The following is a 21,591-nucleotide window of genomic DNA, read 5'->3' as shown; positions in this document are numbered from 1 at the left end:
CAAGGATAATTTTGAAGGCAACAAAAGGAGGATCTAACGATTAAATGCATAGATTTTTTGTATCCACAGAATCTACACTAGCAACACCACCAACTGCAAAGTTATCAATGTCAAGCTGTAGGTACTTGTATTTTGCATTTTATTATTTTTAAACTTTTATGATTCAACCATCATATTATATTATATTACATTGTGGTTATGGCTTATCATCAATCATACTAATTTCGGTTGTGGGTCAGTCCGTGAGTTCTCTGAACTCTGGTTCAATGAACTCGGATTTGTTTTGAATTTAAGTATCATTTTTTAAATTCAAACTGATTGTGTTAAGAATTCAGAAAAGCGATAAAGTACCTACCTATAATAAAAAATTTTAATAGAAAATTATTTTAATTGTCATTTTCAATGGATTAAAATTTTTTTATCAGAAAATTATTTTAATTCTTTATTTGAAATGTGTTCTTCTTTTTTTTAAATTTCTTAGGGTTTCTGATTTTTTAGCTAACATGCACTAATTATCAATCCAACAATAAATTGTGATGTTTGATGATTTTTCAGAGGTCTGCGCTAGTACCTAGATAAAAATGGTTTTATTTCGAAGAAATTAAATATGTACCTACAAAAGAATTAAAAAAAAAGTAGTGGTTGATAATTACAAAACAGGTTGCCTTAGAAATTTAAAGTTTACAAAATGGAGGTTATTAAATATCCTGGAGAATTGGTTTCTGGCTTAAGAATTTAGTCCAAATTTTCTTATTCTTGAAGTATGGGCTTGATCTCCCGGCCACAAGAGCTAAGTGAAAGGTCTCCCTGTACAACTGCGGGAGTTCCTTGTTAGAGCGACTATGGTGGAGCCATTCTAGTATCTGGAATTAAAAAAAAAAAAAACAAAACATAACATAAGAGGCCATAAAACAAAATTAAAATTTATGAAGTAAAGTGGGACTGCAATGAAAGAGGTACCCATAAATGAACCACTCACTAGATCAATATCTTCGGGTTTTTAGTACTGAGCCCATGGGTTTGTTTGCCATAGATAAAAGTCTGTAACTGAAAAATATACGTCACTACTACACATACTCACCATCGACTAGGATAGAAACTATAAAAAAGGCGTAACCATGGACATTATAATTCTCATTCGAAGCCAATCCCATTCACTAGCCTAAAATTTTGTTCTGAGATGAACAATCAACCTGTCGTAAAAATAAACTAAAATGACTTAAAATCCTTTAAATAAAGGAAGAACATTTATAAGATTATCAAATTTGAAATGTTTTTTTACGACAGTAACGAATTTTGATATTTCTCTGCTTTTAACAGAAAAATGAAAAACACAGAAGATTTTTGTATTTCGTAATAAATTCTAATCTATCAATCCGTATTGACCATTTGCGAAAAAGACTAGGGTACTCCTTAAAACTCGGAAACCGGTGTCGAATCGATGTATTGTCCGTACATCCTTTCACATCGCACTTAACATTTTTTGACATTTTCATGTTTTGACAGCGGCCTATAAACATGCATGAAGTTCGCACTGGTTTGTGGAAAATATACGTCACAGATACACAGCCATAGAGATTTACCGTGTCTTTTTTTCTGACCCACTCTTTTCTCGGAGTTATACCCCCCTGGAGGTACCGGTAAACAAGTTGGATTCCACTACATGCAAAGGCTCTTTAAAAAAAAACACTCTTTAGTTTGGGTTACTTTAATAATTTATGCGGATTTCCTAACCTTCAAACATAACTTTGATTAAGAAAAAATGGAACTTGCATCTTTTATTTCCCCCCCCAAAAAAGAAGTTATTTCTGTAGTAATTAAGTTGAAACCAAGTGCTATTTATAATTTATTTGCATACTAAGCTTGCAGCGGAATTCGACAAGTTTGGCGGCTTAAAGAATTTAAAAATGTATTTTATGACAGAGCTGAGGTTATGGTATTCAATTTATAAAACAACTACACAAGATAAATAATACAGATATTTTAAAAATATCGACAGTACAATTATTGAGCATGTACGCTTTCATATTGACAGAATAACATAATTTCATACAATATTTTAATCCAAACCTACATTTTTTGTACTGGTTTGAGATAAAATGATGAATATATTTTCTATGATTATAAATGTGCCATTTTTGATTTTCCGCCAAAATTACATGTTCGTTTTTGTTTGTGAATATGGCGTTGTTGACGTCACACCGGCCAACGTCGCTGACAGCCATCTCACCAGTAGCGTTTTTTACATTATAATGACGTTATAGCATGCTTGAAGTGAAACAGCAAAAAACTGTGCTATACAAGTGTTATCAAAAAAATAATAATTAAATCTTTCGTACACTTTTAATGGTATTCATAGTTTGTGAAAATACCCCATTATTTTAAATAAATTAAAGATAATCTGCATACCTGACCACCGACATTGGCCCATTGCTTGTGTTTGGAGTTGACAAATAGGAAACACAGGGCCTGTGGGAACATGCTGAGTCTCATAGCCCTCGAGGTCACAAGCGCCCTGGTGTCCCTCCAGCCAAACACATAGTAGCTGGAAAACAAGACCACACTGAGGATCACCGCATCGCAGAGGAAGGTCACTGATGATTCCGTAGATGATTGACTAAAAAAATAAATAAAGTTGTTAACATTACTGAAAATGAATTATTACAATTGCTATCTACGTAGTAGATACGTGGTCCATTTGAGATCCATAGTGGTAAATTGTCTATGGGTCCTTAGGGGTAAAATAACTAAATATGTTTGCAAGTCACCAAATGAATAAATGCTCATTTTTTTAAATATCATAGTTTTTAGTTGTTTTCAAAATATCTACAGTGAAATCGTTCTCATCTGCAAAATGAAGTGTCTATCTGTACTTTTTAAGTGAAAAGCCCCATATTATGCTACGTATCCATACGCGAACCGAACTGCCAAACTGAACCTCAACTTATGGTAAAGGAAATAAGAAGGAACCGCAAATAGCGTGAAACGCCGCTTGCTGTTGTTTCGTTCCTTTCCCATAATTCGTGGATCGGTTCGCAAATGTAGATAATATCTTTTGTTAAAATATTCTTCTTTTCACGGGGCATGCACAGCTTTATAGACTCTGTTACCTGTACAGCTCAGGTAATAAAGATGTTTATTATTAACCTCTTCCCGCAAAATGTCAGAATTATATTTTGACTACTGCTCCTTATTTTTCGCCGAAAAAAAAAGATCTTAAAAGTCTCAAGCAATCCTTCACAATTTTTGGATTTGATGTCGAAAACAGTAAATCCAATTTATAAAACCATGCATATTTAGATGCATGCTGTTTTGCTAAATGAATAAATTAAAATTTTCAATGAAAAACACTGTTATTATAAATTTTTTCAAACACTTATGAGACTTTTGTTATTTTATTTTAAATGTTTTTTTAATGACATTAATAACATTTTGCATAAGGTTCGAAACACGAGGCATCACATGATGTCTTTATGCATCTTAAGAAAGTCAATGACGACTCTCATGGGACTGATTGATCAAAAATGATTGTTAATTAGTGATTATACTTGTTGATAGAAAGTATTGATCTTACTCAGCCATGTGCACTTGTGTTCTAGCCATGAGTTGTAAAAGCCAGTCCTTGACAGAAGATTCGTCACATTTTGCCTTCATCAGGGCTGGACAAATGTTTTGTAAAATGTAAACATGCTCCCTAGAACAAATAATATAATATGTGTACAATAGGGAATTCTCGTGCATTTTGTAAATAATTTATTTCAATAAAGATAATTATTTTATTATGTGCCTCTTTTTTTTCTTTTTTTTTTAAATGCATTTTCAATTTTTTGTAGTAGTTTTAAAAATTGCGTGCTATTTCGGCTCTGAAAACGGTCATGCGCCATTTTGACCGCTACGTCACAAGTGCTAGGTCACACCTTTGCCGCTGCCGCCGCCATCAGTTTGCAGGATCTACTCGGGCCGGTCAACAGTGATGTCATCGTTCGTCCTTGAACGCTTGATCAATCACCGGGCGTTTTTAGCTGCATTGAAATATTTCGTTCGCGCCTGTTTTTAAAGTCATTATAACTTTAATAAATGATTTTTGAAAATTATAAAAACTATGTATTCTTGTGTCTGAAGTGTTTCTACATGTGAATAATTAATAATAAGTGATTTTTTGGTGTGAAGAAATTCACTATTTTTAACAAACAGAGAAAAGAAAATTGTGATTGATTTGGGCCTTTTCTGCTCATGTATAATAGTTGCTGGATTTACCTCTGAAATGCTGTGCGTAATCAGATGAGTTACGATAAATAAATAAAAAATATTTTGTAATATAAAATTCATTAAATTTAATAGAAAATAAATAAAACACAGTTTGTCATACCTTGGCAGGTTGATGCTCGCATCAATAATTTCATTTAGCCAAACAATGGGACACTCCTGGCTACTAGTACAAGCCATATGCACCCTTACGCAGCAGGCCTTACGGAGCAATTCCCCGGGCACTTCCCACCAGCTACTGGGTGAAGTCAGCCTCTCCAGGTACTCTGAAGAGAGTTCTCCACACACCTCCACTAGAGCTGGCCAATACTGGGAGACAAAAAAGTGTAGGTGTTATTATTGATGATTGTCTATGGATATAGGTGCCTACTTACTACTTCCCGAGTTGAAATAATTTTTCGTACCAAATTGTATGTACATAAATAATTAGGTACAGTGGTGCCTCACACAACGAACTTAATTCGTTCCAGGAGCAAGTTCGTTATGCGAAAAGTTCGTTATGTGAAACGCGTTTTCCCATAACAATACATGTTAAAAAAAATAATTCGTTCTGTAGCATAAAATATGGTAAGATGACATAAAAAAAAGATAAATTTTTTGTTATTATTTTTATTTAGATACATCTAAAAACATAATGAAAAAAACACACATTTTTTAATTTTAAGAAATAATCGAATCTTGCACATCTTCATCCATTTTCCGCCGATGGTGCAGTGAAAAACCTGTCCAAAGTCGTTTGTTTCTCTCTTTTCTTCAACATCTGCCGGAAATAACGGACAAGAGTATCGGAGTACAGGTCGTTGATCCTGTTTGCTTCAGCGGAATCCGGATAGTGGGCATTGGTAAACTCCTGAACTGCTTTCCATTTGACCAGGATGTTCTTGATGTCAGCAGTTGGAATTGGTTGATTGTTTGATTGTTGCTCCTCGTTATCAGATGACGCTTCCCTTTGAGCATTGTCCTGTTGTTGGGCCAGAAGTGTTTGGAGCTCTTCAGTTGTCAGCTCTTCTTTGTGTTCCTAAATAAGCTCCTCTACATCCTCTTCCTCTACCTCTAATTCCAACCTTTGGGCCACTGTGATGATGTCCTTCACCACTTCTGTGTCATCAACTACTGCTTCTTCCTGAATCCACGAAGGCACAAGCATCTTCCAAGCAGAAATGAGGGTCCTTTGTGACACTTCTTCCCAGGCCTTCTGTATAAGTCGTATTGCCAAAAGGATATCAAATTTCTCCTTCCAAAACATTCGGATAGTCATATTGTCTCCACCAAACTCGCATTCTTCAAACACCTTATTAAAGAGGGCTCTAGTGTAGAGTTTTTTAAAGTTCGCAATAACTTGCTGATCCATTGGCTGGAGAATGGATGTGGTGTTTGGTGGCAAATACTGCACCTTGATAAAAGGATAATTTTCCTGCAATATTTCTTCTAGGTCTTTTGGGTGAGAAGGGGCATTGTCAAGTATCAGAAGGGCTTTGAGCGGCAGTTCTTTTTCCAACAAGAATTTCTTCACGGCAGGAGCAAAGGTTTCCAGAATCCATTCGTTGAAGATAACTTGGGTCACCCAGGCTTTTTGATTGGACTTCCAATGGACGGGCAATTTGGACTTAATAACGTTATTTTTCTTAAAAATTCTTGGATTTTCAGAGTGATAAACCAATAGAGGTTTGATCTTGAGGTCTCCGCTGGCATTAGACGAAATCATAAGGGTAAGTCTGTCCTTCATGGCTTTGTGTCCTGGCAATTTCTTCTCTTCTTTTGTAATGAATGTTCTGCTCGGCATTCTTTTCCAGAAAAGACCCGTTTCATCGGCATTGAACACTTGTTGTGGGCAGTATCCTTCATCCATAATAAATTTTTGAAAATTAATAGAGAACTTTTCTGCTTCTTTTTTATCAGCACTGCCAGCCTCACCATGCATATTAACGCTGTGGATTCCATACCTTTTCTTAAATCTAAAAAACCACCCCCTGCTGGCTTTGAAATCTTCTTTATTATCTTGATTGCTGCTACTTCCAGGGATGTTTTTCTTTAGATCTTCATAAATTATCTTGGCCTTGTAACAGATAATATCTTGGGTTGTTACGTCACCTTTCACCTGCCTGTCCTTAATCCAAATCGCTAATAGCCTCTCCATTTCCTCGTGGATTGAAGATCTATGTTTTTCATTAAATAGTTTTGATACTCCTTTGGCTACTTTGGCTGATTTTATTGCATCCTTGTTTTTCAAAATGGTGAAAATGGTGGTCTTGTTGAGGCCAAACTCTTTGACGAGGTCACACTGTTTTACCCCACATTCACTCCTTCTAATTATTTCCTGTTTCATTTCAAGAGAAATCACCTTCCTGCTTTTTTTAGAACCCATCATATAAAAAAAATGTTGAGTTTATCTTAAAAGGACGACTGCCGTGATACGTGTGCGATTTAATTCGTAATGAAGAACGATTGCTGCGATACGTGCGTAAGTTAAGCGTACTTGCAGTGACTAGCGAGTCTAACGACTGCCTGCGCGGGAGGATGCAATTAATCGGCAGTGATCGTAGAAGGTCGGGCGACTTCGTTGTGTGAAGCGAAGTTCGTTGTATGAATCGTGAAATGAACGAAAAGGAAGTTCGTTGTGTGCAGCATTCGCTGTGCGAGGCGTTCGTTGTGTGAGGCACCACTGTATTTTAAAATTATTATTTTGAGAAAGGAAAGAGCAAGAAACAATTATTACAAATAAATTATTTAATTAATAACTAACCTTATGTTCGCTATCCAGTTTTTCAAAATAACTTTCAATTAAACCGGATAACATATTTCTATTGTCTTCAGTAATACTGTCTGTTTTGAGGCAATCCTTTATGGATAACAGCAATGAGTTCATGTCAAATTTTATTTCACCTTCGTCCTCTGAATCCTCTCGCTGGAAGGTGTATTCCAGCATCTTCCACAAAGTGTCTCGGAGGAAGTTGCTTTGAACATTCTTACATAGTACCGGGAGGGCTTCCATTACTTTGCATAGCTCTTCTTCCTGCAAAATAAGAGAGAACAAACTGTGATCATATGGACCTACAATTTTTTTTGTACAACATATACCACTGCCAGTGTAAATTGAAAGTCATAAATTAATAAAAGTATTTCAATACAACGTCAATACAAGAAAATGTAGAAAATAAATAAAATCTTGAAATAATTTTTTTACCTACAATGGCAACACCGAGTAACATCGGCTCTGTTAAACGAGTAAATTTTTAGTTATTTTATTCATTTCAGTTTTGTCCGGCAAGATTCTTTTGTATTGATTATTTTTTCAATATATTTAATCTATTTCCTCATCGCTTTGTTATATAATATGTATGTCTTATAATAAAACATTTTATAATATCCCGTGATTTTTCACGGGTCTGTGCTAGTGTTACAGTAAAATTAATGCTAAATTTCTGTACTGTTTGTGTTTACTGATACAATAATTTCAAGGACGTTTTACATTTGTTATTGTAGGGGTTAAGATCACAAACTTCGTTTGCTATAAATTTTTGAAACGGCGTAAATATTTACATTTGCGACACTACTGTAAAACATTTCATTGTTATTAAGCTGCTATCATTAAAATTAGAAAAAAAAAGATTTATGTTAATATGTAAACCTGTTTTTGTTATTATTAAAACATGCAATTGGTTTTATTGGTTTTAGGGGATAATAAAAAAAAATGTAATGTTTATAGCGGCATCTACAAAAGAATCTCCAACCGCTTGTTTATAAATTTGACAATCATAAATTTTTTTAGATGTAATATTTGATGTCAAGAAGTATGTACATTGTACAAGCTAATCCTGCAATTGCAGGGCTTAATACCGTAGGCACGATTCTTCAACCCTGCTTATTTCTGTTTAAAAAAAGGTGCAATCATAATCAATGACATTACAAACTATAGACATCTCAAAAGTGGCAAGCGAAAGAAATGCTAATAGGGAATTCTCGTGCATTTTGTAAATAATTTATTTCAATAAAGATAATTATTTTATTATGTGCCTCTTTTCTCCACTCCTCCTCGGTTCCCTGTAGGCCCCACGACGGAGGAATCTACTCCTCCTAGGTTCCCTGAAGGCCCCATGTCGGAAGAGTCTACTCCCCCTCGGTTTCCTGAAGGCCCCACGAGGGGAGAGGGTCTCGTCGCTCTTCTCCACTCCTCCTTGGTTCCCTGAAGGCCCCACGAGAGAAGAGGGAGTTTTTGAATGGTCCAATTTTCGTCCCACAGGTATCCAGGGAAATAGAAAATCTACTCCAGCAGAGCCCCGAGTGCTGGGGTAAGGTCTAAATATTCCGAAATGCGACCCTGTTTCTCGGAGGCACCGTTCGTGACACTGTTCCCCAGGTCATTCAGCCTGAGCACGGTAGCTCACACTTTAGCTTGGGATGCATATCGTGTTTCCACTCCCTGAGCGATGGGTTCGCCACACTCCCGACGCTTGTGTATTATCTTTAATTAAATTGCATAAAAAGTGCCAAAATGCCCTTTGCTGCGATGAGAAAGTGTTTGCATTACACGGCAAAGACTAGAAAAAGCCAAAGAATAGTATTTCATTTGTAAATGCGTGCAAATAAAAACTATTATTATAAAAAATACAATTATTTCAATTGTTTCCCGCCAAGATTTTCAGCGCCATTAGAGAAAGGGAGATAGCAAACATAGCAACACATAAGTATAAGAAGGACAGCCTATTAGCAATAGATCGTCTCATACAGCGATCTATATTCGTCTTAGAATTGTGGAAGCAAGTAAACATAACTTATGATCGGTGACCAGATAACTTATAAAAATGACCCTTAAAAAGTGAAAAACTAGCTTAAATAAGTTAGGTTTATAGGTTACGTTTTTCATTTTTTATATGTCAGGTTTTTTTCTTTTAATTAATTTATATCACTTTTAACCCTTACCACTCATTTGTCGGGTGCCAGCCGACATCACTATTTGTACGCTACAACTCAGTTGTCGGCTGGCGGCCAACAAGATAAGACGTGCGCGCGCGGTGTGTTTTTGTGCGCAAAATTTGACTAGTGACGTTGTTTCTTGTGGTTATTCGATAAAAAAACATTTAAATTCAAGTTTTCATAAGATTTTGACTGTTTTCCGTTTTTATTTTACTATAAAATAACCTTTGCAAATTGACATAACCTAAAATGGCAGGAACTTGGCGTGATATGGCATCTGAATACCAAGTGTTTTCGGAAGATAAATCTTATGAAAGTGACAGTGAGTACGAGCCTGTTGCTAGTGATTTTGAAGATCCTGATGATGATAGTGTTAACAGCACAGAAAATAACAATGATAATGATGACAGTATGTACAACAAATGTCGAAAGTCATATTGAGCAAAATATTTGGAATGAAATGACTGAAACTTTCATGATTCCCGAGTTTCCATATTCTCCTACGACTTCCGGAATTAGAATTCCAGACTCTTAGATATTTGTGTAATAAACAGTTTCATTATATACAACCGAGACCGCGTGACAAAATAGTTGCAGCCAATTTCACACAAAAGGTTTAGAAAAGAGCTTATTACTCAATTAGTAGGAGATAAAAGGGTTGGTTGGGAATCCAGAAAAAGGGGACGCCCAAGTACGTTAGATGCAGAGGAGCGATTAGAAAACAAGCAACACTTCATTGCCAAACCGGACAAAGGTTCTAAAGGCTGTACTGTGTGCAGTAACAGAAAGATTCCAGGGGGAAGACGCGAAACAGTGTGGTTTTGTGAGACCTGTTCCAGAAAACCAGGTCTCCATCCTGGAGAATGTTTTAAAAAGTACCATACTATGCAAAAATATAAGTAGTCCATAATGTTTTTATTTTATTTCTTTTTATTTAGGAAGCAAACAGTCGTACGGTAAAAAAATTATAACAATAAGCATTCATATGTTCTAGACCAATTAAGTTCCATTGAGTTAAATGTTGATTTAGTATTTTTTACCTATACAACATATTAAATGGCAAAAAATAAACATAATAAAGAAATACATAAAATTAAAAACAAAAAGAAAAAATACAACTTTTCGCATAGCTATACTATTCACTACGGGTGATAATAATGTAATTTTCACAACAAAAAACTCGAATAAAATAAAAGTATTTTAATTTATTAATTTATTAAGCTGAATTTTATATGATATCAAGTTATGGTTGAAAATGTCTACATCTCTAGAGGCATTGTGAGTTTCACAGATACGTACTATTACAGAGTTTTGCGCGTATTTGGATTTACAATGTGGTATTCTAAATAAATCGTTCGATCTATTTAGAATTTTCTGTAAACTGTTTTTTATTTGAAGAATAACGATTCATAACGAATGAATTTTTAACGATTTTTTTTGTAACTGCCTATCAATAAATTAATATTTTGCCATTATGTATTTAAATTAGAGTTGGCTGACAAAAAATATTAAAAAATAGTGATAGAGTGGTAAGGGTTAAAGGTGTGTTGAGTTATCATGGAAACCTTGTGATCACACCCTAGATGTAGAATGTAGTATTCGCCACAACTTTGAAGTATGTAATTGCTGCCTGTTATTTTCAATTCAAACACACATATTCTTTTGAACAACGTTAGAATTAAACTGGAAACACAAGAGTATTTCTTACTTGCCATATTTTGTCTTAATTTTGTGAGACAATAACCTATCTAGTTGTATTGTAATGTCATTGAGTTTAATACACAAAATCTCACCTTTGATTTGATGACCAGCAGCGCAGGTATATAGTTCTGCAGAAAGCGCAGCGAGGTGCCGGAGATGGCAGCTTGGCGGGCGGCGAGGGCCAGGGCGGCACTGCAGAAGTGCTGGCCCCGGCCCACCAACTCTGGCAGGAAGTTCCACTGCAGCGGGGGCAGCGGGCGCGCCAGGGGCCGGCCCAGGCACATCAGGCAGTCCAAAAACGAAGTTGGGGGGCAGTCGAAGGTGGGGTTGATTGACTGGAAACACCACACAAACATCTCATCTCACAAGTTTATTTAATTTGACAGACAGTCCCGATACAAACCAGAACATAACAACACAAAAAAAAACCTATCCTAATCAATATTAATTTTATCATGTTTTGTTTTGTTAGTGGTCTGTTTTATCTGGTTACCTTGACATATACTACCTTGGAAAGTCAGATTGAAAGTATTACTTTAAAAACTTATAAAAAAAAACTATTGCTGACTGAGTTTGGGTGTTTCAAATCACATCACAATTGAGCCGTTATGCGGAAAAACAGTGTTTTCGAAATAACGCTGTTTTTGTACAGATTCATTAAAATTACGCGCCATATGTCCAACTATATTTATTGCAAAAAAATTTTCAAATCTCAACCACACATGAAATTACAAATAATGTACCTACCAATGTAATCAAGCACATACAGATTTCCATAATAAAAATAATCCTTTCTTATTTTCTATTTGCCATATGTTAATGTAGAAAATCGACCACCATAACACGGGCATGTGCCTAGCATGGTGGTCGAAAAATCCTTGATGCATGTAACAAATAATTTCAATGAATAAAGAAACTTAAAAAAAAAAAAAAAATGGTGACAGCCGGTGCACTTTCGATACTAGTCGATCATTACGTAATTGAAACTGATGGTTTGTGCGATCAGACTTGACACATTTGTCATTATTATTGTTATAAAGTTTTATTTCTGCATTGCGTTTGTTAATATGTAAAATCTCTGAAAATCAAACTTTTAAAATTTTATGGAAATTTTTATTAGTAAAATGAAAAAATATTAATTTGTGGAAAAAAAGGTGTAATTTTTTTTTGAAGACAAAATAGTCGAGGTTACCCCACTATTTTCGCAACGGCGTTTTAAGGAAACATTGTTTATCCCAACTCTACTTTTTTAAAAAGACCTCAACTGTTCCTGCATAGCAGTCACTTAGAGTGTTAGTAACAGTTGCTTTCAGGTTGGATTAGTACCAACACAATAAAAAATGAGAGAGGCCACTGTTATTTATTGCACCACTTCTTCTTCTTCTTATAATCATAATAATTACAATTTTTCTATTTGGGGGTTGGCGATCCATATCATATGATGGTAATATGGAGAAACCAAACCCAAAGTACAGGAGTAACCAACTGAAAGATAAAGAAAAATAATAAATAGTATCCAGGATAGAAACAGCCATCCTATCGCAAGGCAGTCTCATCTTGGCGGGATGGTGCGTGGTTTCCAGCATCCGACACTCTTCCAGAGGAAAAGGTGCACTGAAAGCCCGGATTTTTCCTAAAAGAATTATGTAACTGGGAAAAGGGAGAGAAAATTTTACAGAAGACGCTAGGGATGAGAAAGAATTCCAGGGCCCTCAGAAGTAGTCTGCCCCGGTCAAGGAGACGGTAAAGCAAGTCGCCAGAGCCCGCCCCTCCATCTAGGGAGGCACAGGACAGATGGATATTCTGGGTGGTTGTCATAAATCTCATATTACACAATACTTTAACAAGCATTTGGTGGTTAAACAGATTTTGACAAACCTCCTTTCTGACGAACTCTAGCAGGCCCCTGACGACGCTGGCTGGGGGCAGGTAGGTGGCGCTCTGGGGCTCGCTGCGCACACCCTGTCCGTCTGTGGTGGAGTACACGCTGCTGCGGTATTCTCGTACCTCACGATCCATCAGCGCCCAGCACAGGTCCGACACGCCTTCCAGGGCTGACACATTGCTGTAGCGGAACAGATTGCTCCAGCATTCACCTAATGGGAGATGATTGTTTTATTTTTTATAATATAAATATCTGACCTATACAACCTGATTTAACCTACACAAAAAAAACCAAATAATTCTGTAAAATTAACATTTAAATAACCTTGGAATTTAACATTTACATGGAAGACCACCCATGTTATTTATTATCATTATAAACAACTTTTATAGATCTTTTAAAGATGATGATTTTACTTATCCCTTCATAATCGAGATATATGAGTGTGTTTAAAAAATTCTGACAGAAAATAAATCTGGGATAAAACTGGGAATTTACTTTCACCAAGTTTTGTTAACGAATACAATGGTAACTTTAAAAATTCCCACGGCAACAGCACAGTGACGGCACCAAAAATAGCATACAGACGTACATTCTTTATCACAACATTGCTGCAGCATTTTCTTACACACTAATAATAGAGAGACAAATGAAGTACATGATATATAAAGATGTTGAAACTTTTGCTGAGATTACTTCAAACTTTAAAATTCGAAATGATCATTACATACTTGGAATGTAGTCGAGAACATCTTCTGGCCGCCTGGCGGCATCTGAAGGAGTTTTGCAATAAGCCGGAGGAAGCTGTATTCCCCTCCTGTAGATCTCGGGGATTTGTCTGAGTGTCATGCTCTCCGTCTTGAAGTGGGACAGCGCCCGCAGCGCCGCGATACTGACCTCGGGGTAATGCGAGTCCACCACGTAGCTCCACAGTTTAATGATCACATCAGACATGAACACCTCATACTCGGGCGTCTCGTTGTTCAGCTCGGGCACCTGGGAGAGGAGCTTGCATACACTGGAAGTAAATAATATTTAAGAAATGTAGTTAAAGGGATACAAAGTGTAGAGCTTACATTATGGCATCTAAGGAATGTGTATAGTAAAAAGATTTACCCTAATATAGTAGATGGTTTATTATAGGTACGAGTGTATACTTAATATAAATTAAATTTAACAATTAAGGTCAAGATAATAGGTTCAAACTTGGGTGGAAGGATGATGCTGAGATCAACACCGCGTATTTGGGTAAAAATGAATTGGAGAGAGATAGCAGAAGACTGGCAGGATTGGATAAGAGGTGGCCAGGAATCCTAAATAGTTATAGCACCGTTGATGATTATGAGGCCTCACAGATATTTTAGAGATAGTAAAAAATAAATTATTGAATATCTACAATGAAACCCTCTTATGAAGTTCCTGCTTAAGAAGTTTTCATGCTTAAGATGTTTTTTCTGGTCTCTTCAAAAACTATATGTGAGTTTCACTGTACCTTTCTTGAACGGCCGGCCTCTTATCCTTCCCGATTCTGGGGGCCAAGGCCCTCCATGTACTGGCAGGAGCTACAACGCGGGCCTGCCACAGTGCTGCTAGGGCTTCCAGTGCCAGGCAGTAGGCCCCCGAGGAGCTAGTGTCGGTGCAGCGATTCAGGAGATTAGATATTATGGGAACCATTTCTGCACCGTAGTTTGCAGCCCTGATGAAAAAAAATTTATATAACAACAATTTTCGAATTGAAAATAAATGTTTGGTTCATACCGTCATGTTATTTATTCACAGTAAGTACCTACCTTCCTTACTATCACTTACATAAAAAAGAAGAAAATAAAAAATCGACTTCTATTGTTTTGGGACAGAAAAAAGAAAAGGAATGTTTTGGAAGCTGGTTGATTTTTCACTATGAAGAAAATGTAGTTAAATTTAGTGCTCTGAATTATTGTTGGACTTGTAAAGTATTAAAAACAGTTAATGATAAAAGTGTATTGTAGTAGTGTTTTGCATGCCTGAATTCCTCCATAAGATATTCACGTGGTAAGCGTTTTGGTTATCCTTTTCCTCTCATTCCTTTTTTGTATACTACATTCACTTTCACTCAATTAGATCACAAATTAATGTAATAAATTATTATTAGAGTCCATTTTAAATTCATCAGAAGCTAAATTTTTGATGTTTTGCATGCATTTTCGGATCTAAGAATAATATCATAAATCGAAAAAAAAATAGCAAAACTATGAATAGTGACAGTTGATCATCAATTTTAAATTTGGTAAGTATATATGTATGTAAATAAACTGACCTCTCTTTACAAATGAGTTTAACTGCTGCAGATTTAGCGGTAAGTACCTCCCATTCTGAATCATTGTTGGAAGATTTGCTGTCTACTAACAGTTCTTGCAGATAGGGATAACACCTGGTCTGGTTCTCAACCAGCAGTGAGTATAAATCAATTAGTATTGATTTCGGGAACACCTTTTCGTTATTGAATGCCACCAATATCTGGATTATTACCGGTACATTTTCCTTAAACAAAAGTATAAAGTATTAGTTTTACAACTGAATAATAAAATCTTTCTGTAAGATGCAAGAGATTTAAGTATAAGAATTGAAATATTAAAGATTTGTAAAATTAATAATTATGTTTTTTTTACTTCCCCAATGAAAGCTATAATAATTATAATAGTGAAATTCTTTTATAAGGTTTTTGAAAGGACTGAAAATAAAAATTTTGTTAAAAAAATCCATATGTGGGTTTCAAATTAGCTTAGGCTACTTAAAAATTCAAAATTTGAAGAGACCGAAAACCAAACTTTTCACCTTTCACTGTTTTTAATCTAGTAATAAAGTGCAGTGAAATAATATTTAATATTTGGCTAATTTATATAGCGCCGTTTTCGTGAGAAATCACCTCAAAACCCACATAATATAAACTTATATAATAAATTTTAAACATCAGAACCTTTCATGCTAGAAGTTTTGTTTTTTTGGTCCATTGAAGACTGACATAAAAGAATTATCTCATGATTTTACCACACAAGAATTTTTTTTTCCTATCCTTTGGCAGAAAACCTTATAAGAGAGTTTTACTGTGGTAAAAAGTTTTCAGTGAAATTATTGAGACAACACTTTTTATATCATATTAAAATTAGTCATACCTTGGTTATTGAGAGATGAATAATCTCTCGAAGGAATTCAACTATTTCCCCAGGATCTTTTAAATGTTTAAAACTGTGCAAGACGACAGGGAGCATCCCAGCTGCAATTTCTTTTTTAAATTCTACAACTTCTCTCAACGCTTTGAGGATTTCCAGCTTATTTGTGTAGTTATCCTTAGAAAAATTCTTTTGTGAAAGAAGTGCAAACAAATAGAAGACCGTTTGGCATTTCATTTCCACGTTTGAACTTTCATTCAACTGTTTGATCCATGTTTGAAATATTTCTCTGTCAGACACCAACTTGCTGTGACTCGTCACTAGTTCAGCGGCTTTATAAATTCTACCGTGTGTTGCTTTCACAAAATTGAAAACATTGCTTAAATTTAATTTTAGCGTATAATTAGATGGAGGGGTCATCGATGGTCTTATAAAAATAGAGTCTAGCACTTCTTTGGCAATGTCGGTCGAGCTGCAGGCCAATGTGGTCGGGTAGTAGAGCCATTGCAATACCGCCGAAGAAAATATGTATTCTGATATTGAAGGTCCACTAAGTTTCTGCACGCTTCTGCCTAAAATTAATAATAAGCAACATCCATTAGTATACCGACATCTACAGACCTGTGTGCGAGACATTGCGCAGCATTACATGCAATTTTGCTGCACCCTGTTTATATCAATTAGAATCTGGTTACACATTCCTTTCTTCGAGATGTGTGCAGAAGATGGAAACATGTCTGCGAACAATAGCGGTCGTACATCCGCACACTTTAGATGCCACATATCGGATGCCATAATGTTAGTTAAAAAATTTCAATCAAATCCCACAGGCAAAACCGGGTCGATACTTAGCTACAAAATAATTATAATAAGTATTTTACTCCAGGATAGATAATAATGATAACTTTACTAAACTTACATAAAATAAAAAGTTCAGTCAGGTACGCAATAGGGCAAACCAAAATGGCCTCCGACAGAACAGTGAGTAAAACTTCAGAGCAAATTTCAGCTCCGGGATAACAAAGCGCTTTCTGAATGACACCGAAACAGGGCCTTGGGTCTTCCCCGGAGAGGATTATGTCAATGGCGATGCTTCCCAGGACCAGTACAACTGAGCAAACAAAATCGTGTTTTTTGTTGGATATAGCCCAGTCTAGAATTGAGGTATATAAGCAGTATGTTCGTTTCGACCAGCAGTTTGTCTGTAAGTATATACAATCAATCAAATATTAAATATAATTGATGAAAATTCATTTTATATAACAACTTTATGCTCAGTTAAAATACTAATTGCTATAAATTAATAATGCGTTGAATAATATTTTTACTAATTCATATAATATCATATTTCAAATGAATAAAATTCATGATGAAATAATTTAAAAATATTATTAGTTTATTATTGGAGCTGGCTGTGACTCAGTCTGTCTGTGCAGATAGAGAAACAATAGCGGTTGTGCTTTTATGTCCAACAGATGGCACTGTTTAAAAAAAAAACATGTTTTTAACTGTCACAGGTAACATCTATATAATATAGGTATAAAAAAACACACGCGCATTTGATTGCAACGTGAAGAACTTTTGGAGATTTAAGATTTTGAAGAAATGAACATTTAAATTTTTATTTATATAGATAAATAGATTATCTGCAGAAATCAACTGAAATATAAAGGACTGCCTTTAAAATTATATGCCTCACACTTTGACAGACAGAAATAGATTTGATATTGAGTACAAATTAGAAAAAAATTAGTTAGGGTAAACTGGAAATCTGGTGATTCATACCTGCTGCCAACCTAAGCACTCCAATATCAACGATACTTGTCCAGAACTGGTCTCCAGACCGAGGAGAATGTTGATGGCCCTATGGTAGGTTTGCATGGTCTGATTTTCATTTGGATCACAGATAATCCACAGGAAAACTGGTCTCATCAACTCTATACTGTGTGATGACAACCTGAAATCAATTTTAATAAAAGCTCTTGATTATTAGATTTAGGACTTGATTTTTGGAATCCGTATTATATTTGAAATAGTTCACAATATGACGATCAGAATGACCCCTGTCAACCACCAACATCAGAGCTCATGTCAGTGTTTGATAAGATTTATTTTATTTTATTTTTTTATTTATTTAGTTAGTTCAATTAACTAATTATAAACAAGATAATATTTCATTTTGTAACATAAAATTTCTTTTTAAATACATTAATTCTTCCTTCATTCTTCAGACTTTCAGGCATTTCATCATACATCTTTATTCCTTTGTACATTAGGCAGTTCTGTGATTTAGATTTCTTCATATGTGGCAATATAATTCTATTTACATTTCTGGTTTCGTAATTATGAACAGATCTATTTAAAACAGTTTCATCCTTAAAATATTTTGGCATTTGGTTGTTCATGACTTTATGCACAAAAATTAACATATTAAATAACAGTCTCTTTTTTATTGGAATCCAATTTAGCTGCTCTCTCATTTGATTAATGCTTGCGTATTTGCCTTTTCCCAGTATACATCTCATAGCTCTATTCTGTATAAAATCTAGTTTGTTCAAATTTCCTTCATTGGCCAAATATAACATAGTAGAATAATAATCTAAATGTGGAGCAACTATAGTTTTATAAATGAGCTCTGTGGTGTTTCCATTTAGTTTATTTCTTATGCACAAGATGCACAAAAGTGTCGCTAAAATTGTTCAACCATATTATGTACTGCAAATTGCATCAACGCACAGTGGTGCCCCGCTTTTGTTTCCTCCTACACACCAAACTTCTATTGGCCTCGCCACTTTGATAGCTAGTGAATGCAGTTTGGTTGCAGCTCGGCGACAGTCGGCACTCTTCCATGCCATATCTCCATTTGTTTCTATTATTTATTACAAACACTTAAAGACTGCTCTCCAGAAGTATCTATACGTAACCCAAGTGTACTGAAAAATATTAAGTATGTTAATAGATAATTATTTTACTTGGCATTGTAAAGGCAAATAGATTCCACTTCGCTGAGGATATTGTCTATGGCCACCGGGTGCTGCTGCAGAACCATCACTAGGGGGTGTTGTGGAGATACGAGGGACCAGTGACACACATAGTCTGATTCTGCAGATATCTTCTGTTCTGCTATGAGCGCCAAGATTCCTGATATTATTGAGGTGATAGCCGAATAATTCCTAGAAAATAATTCCATTTCTAGAAATTTGAACATAAGCACCCCTGAGGTGATAACTCACAAAAGTGGGGCTATGAAAATTGACCAATATTATTATTATTATTATATGCAAGACATCACATGTAACATTAACAAGAAAATTACTCCATAACTTGGAATTTAACTTTAAAATTAAAATATGGTACAGGGAAACACCATTAACAATGCATTGTAATTCTTACCAAAAAAGCTAATTAGATAAATTGTCTTTTATAACACATGCACGGCGGGCGAAAAACACACCAAAAATGAAGTAAAGATTTTGTAAAAAAATCATTGGATGAGAACAAATATTTTAATTGGCTTCGCTGACCCAGCGGCCTTCAACCTATGCTCATTATTTGCAGTCAAACATTTAAACTTAAAAATAAGTGCATATAAAGTACTCTCTTAGTAATCAGCCGTTATATTTACTACTTCAATAAAAATCCATTGTAACAAATTTGGCCAATATTTGTATTTCAAATTCAGTAGTACTCCTCGTGCCTATACTGGACGAATTGGGTTATCTAAAGCTGCGTACTCACCTGCGAGCTGTACCCATAACCGTTTTTTTTTTTTTATAGTGAATACCTCACAAGAGTCCCAACTGCTCCCGTCTGGAGCCAGTGAGACTATGGCATCCCCAATTGGGGGATGTTGTGAGGCTGAAGGTAAGTGGGGAAGGGAAAGAGGAAGGTGGGGAAGTACCTGGCTATTCAGATCTAGTCACTAAACACGGCTAAAGCCATTTGGAGCAACGTTTCAATTCTGAATGGTGGTCTTACACCAGGGCGATACTGGTAGTATCTTCCACTCTGGAACGTGCCGGTAAATGGTTGAACCACGCTTTTTGGTAACAGTTACAGTTCGCAGATGAGTACACGGTTTTAATCTTACACCCTCAATTACTATATGTACATACTGCCATCTAGCTTCCTAAAGCTGACTATTTTACCAGGCCCTAGGCTCCAATATTGTTGTTTTTGGACGTTTCGGTTAGTCCATAGTTAGTCTTCTGTGTATTCTAGCAACTGTCGCATGTGTTTCTGTTCTGCCATGTTTTTTGTTTGAATAAGATTACAAAATGGAGTTTTTTTACAAGCATAAATATGACAACTTAAGTGTAAACCAAATATGGAAAATTTACGAAAGATCGATAGTGGTGTTTTTTGTTTTTAGCATATTTTGTATGTAAGTACTAATATAATTCGCAGCTTTTACTAATTGGACACTTGCTCGGTTTTTGGGAGAGAGTGGTGCATTGTTTAATGTAATAAGGGTTAATTAATTGATAGCATCAAATAGAAGCTTACTTGGCGGATGGTAGCATGGACATGGCAACAGACATGGCTGGAGAGGCATCCAGAATACCTCCCGCGATGAGGCTGAGGAAACCCTTGCTGGCCGTCAGACTCACGACGGGGTCTTCTGAAGTGCACTTATCCTTGAGGAATGTCAATGGATAGACTGTCTCTTCCATCTCCAGGCTGTCTCCAGATGCTTGTATTATCAAGTCGATTAATCTCTCAACCGCCTCCGTCACAAGAATGACATTCCTCGACTTGAGCTTGTATTCTATTTCTTCCATTGCAAATCTTTTATTTTATTTTTCGTAGAACAATTGAATTGTACAAACAAAAAGGGAGCTGGATTCAATATAAGTCAACTAACCTCACAATTGATCTAGATGGTATAAAACATTGTATTATTCAACTGACACATAGAAAATAACCTAATAATATTATTTATTTATTGTGATAGAGTAAACGTATTGGTTTTATTAATAAATGCAAAATGCAATATATTTATCGATATGCACCAACCGGTGACATATGAAAGTGACAGCTGACAGCTGTAGTGATGGTCGATATTCATGTCACGTTGTCCCGGCGACTTGGCGGCATCTTGGCGGTAACTGGATTTTTTAATATTTTTTTGAGGAACCGGTTCCTCATCAAACTGGGTTGCAACGCTGCGTGTGTTTCTAAAGCATCTATTTCCATAAAAAATGTATGGATTGAAATTATTCCAGATACGATATCTGCGTTGCTTATGTAGCGTCGACCCAATATTAACCTACCTTTAAACTATTGTTAAAAATGTTCACCATAATATGGGCCAACGCCTTCTTTCATATTTCGAAAACATTGATATATTAAAACTACGAAAAAATGAATAAAATAATAAAATGCTTTGAAATTATGAAAGTGTGAAATTATATCATTGACAAAATTTCGAAAGGAATTTTTTTAAAGCCGCTCTCTCACGGATCGGTAAAGTAACATAAACCGGTCAATAAATAAATAAATAATTAAATTAATAAATAATAGTCAACATAAACCGTGTGCAGTAAGAATGCGTGATACCGAGAGCACTTCGTTCCATGTATTTGTTTTATATTTTTTTAAATTAAAAAACGCCATAATATTCTTACGAATTTATTTAGGCACCAAGAAGCATTGTGAATAAATAATGTAAAATTG

The 21,591-nt window shown here is 35.4% G+C and overlaps 1 protein-coding gene across 1 annotated transcript; it reads right to left on the bottom strand.

The window, feature by feature from the left end:
• On the bottom strand, positions 1–20,932 carry LOC149418528 (focadhesin). Its single transcript, XM_089638551.1, has 15 exons — positions 20,422–20,932; positions 18,888–19,088; positions 17,701–17,872; positions 16,835–17,117; positions 15,919–16,487; positions 15,063–15,286; positions 14,259–14,462; positions 13,498–13,784; positions 12,760–12,977; positions 10,974–11,216; positions 7,010–7,279; positions 4,370–4,575; positions 3,575–3,694; positions 2,410–2,617; positions 1–863 (listed from the first exon to the last, which is right to left on the bottom strand). The coding sequence occupies exons 1-15, from the start codon at positions 20,694–20,696 to the stop codon at positions 699–701; spliced, it is 3,645 nt and encodes a 1,214-aa protein (XP_089494677.1). The 5' UTR covers positions 20,697–20,932; the 3' UTR covers positions 1–698.
• Between the last annotated feature and the right edge of the window lie 659 nt (positions 20,933–21,591).

Source organism: Hesperophylax consimilis, chromosome 13, assembly GCF_061612785.1.
Source record: "Hesperophylax consimilis isolate HC1 chromosome 13, BYU_Hcon_1.0, whole genome shotgun sequence".
Taxonomy (NCBI): Eukaryota; Metazoa; Arthropoda; class Insecta; order Trichoptera; family Limnephilidae; genus Hesperophylax; species Hesperophylax consimilis.
This window is presented reverse-complemented; position numbering and strand designations above follow the sequence as displayed.

Excerpts from the sequence above, each read along its gene's own strand:
- LOC149418528 (XM_089638551.1), bottom strand. The coding sequence starts at position 20,696 with ATGGAAGAAATAGAATACAAGCTCAAGTCGAGGAATGTCATTCTTGTG. Across the intron at positions 16,488-16,834 it reads GACTGAACTTTTTATTTTAT|GCAGAAGCGTGCAGAAACTT; the intron begins GTAAGTTTAGTA and ends TATTAATTTTAG. Across the intron at positions 15,287-15,918 it reads TTCATCTCTCAATAACCAAG|GAAAATGTACCGGTAATAAT; the intron begins GTATGACTAATT and ends CTTTTGTTTAAG.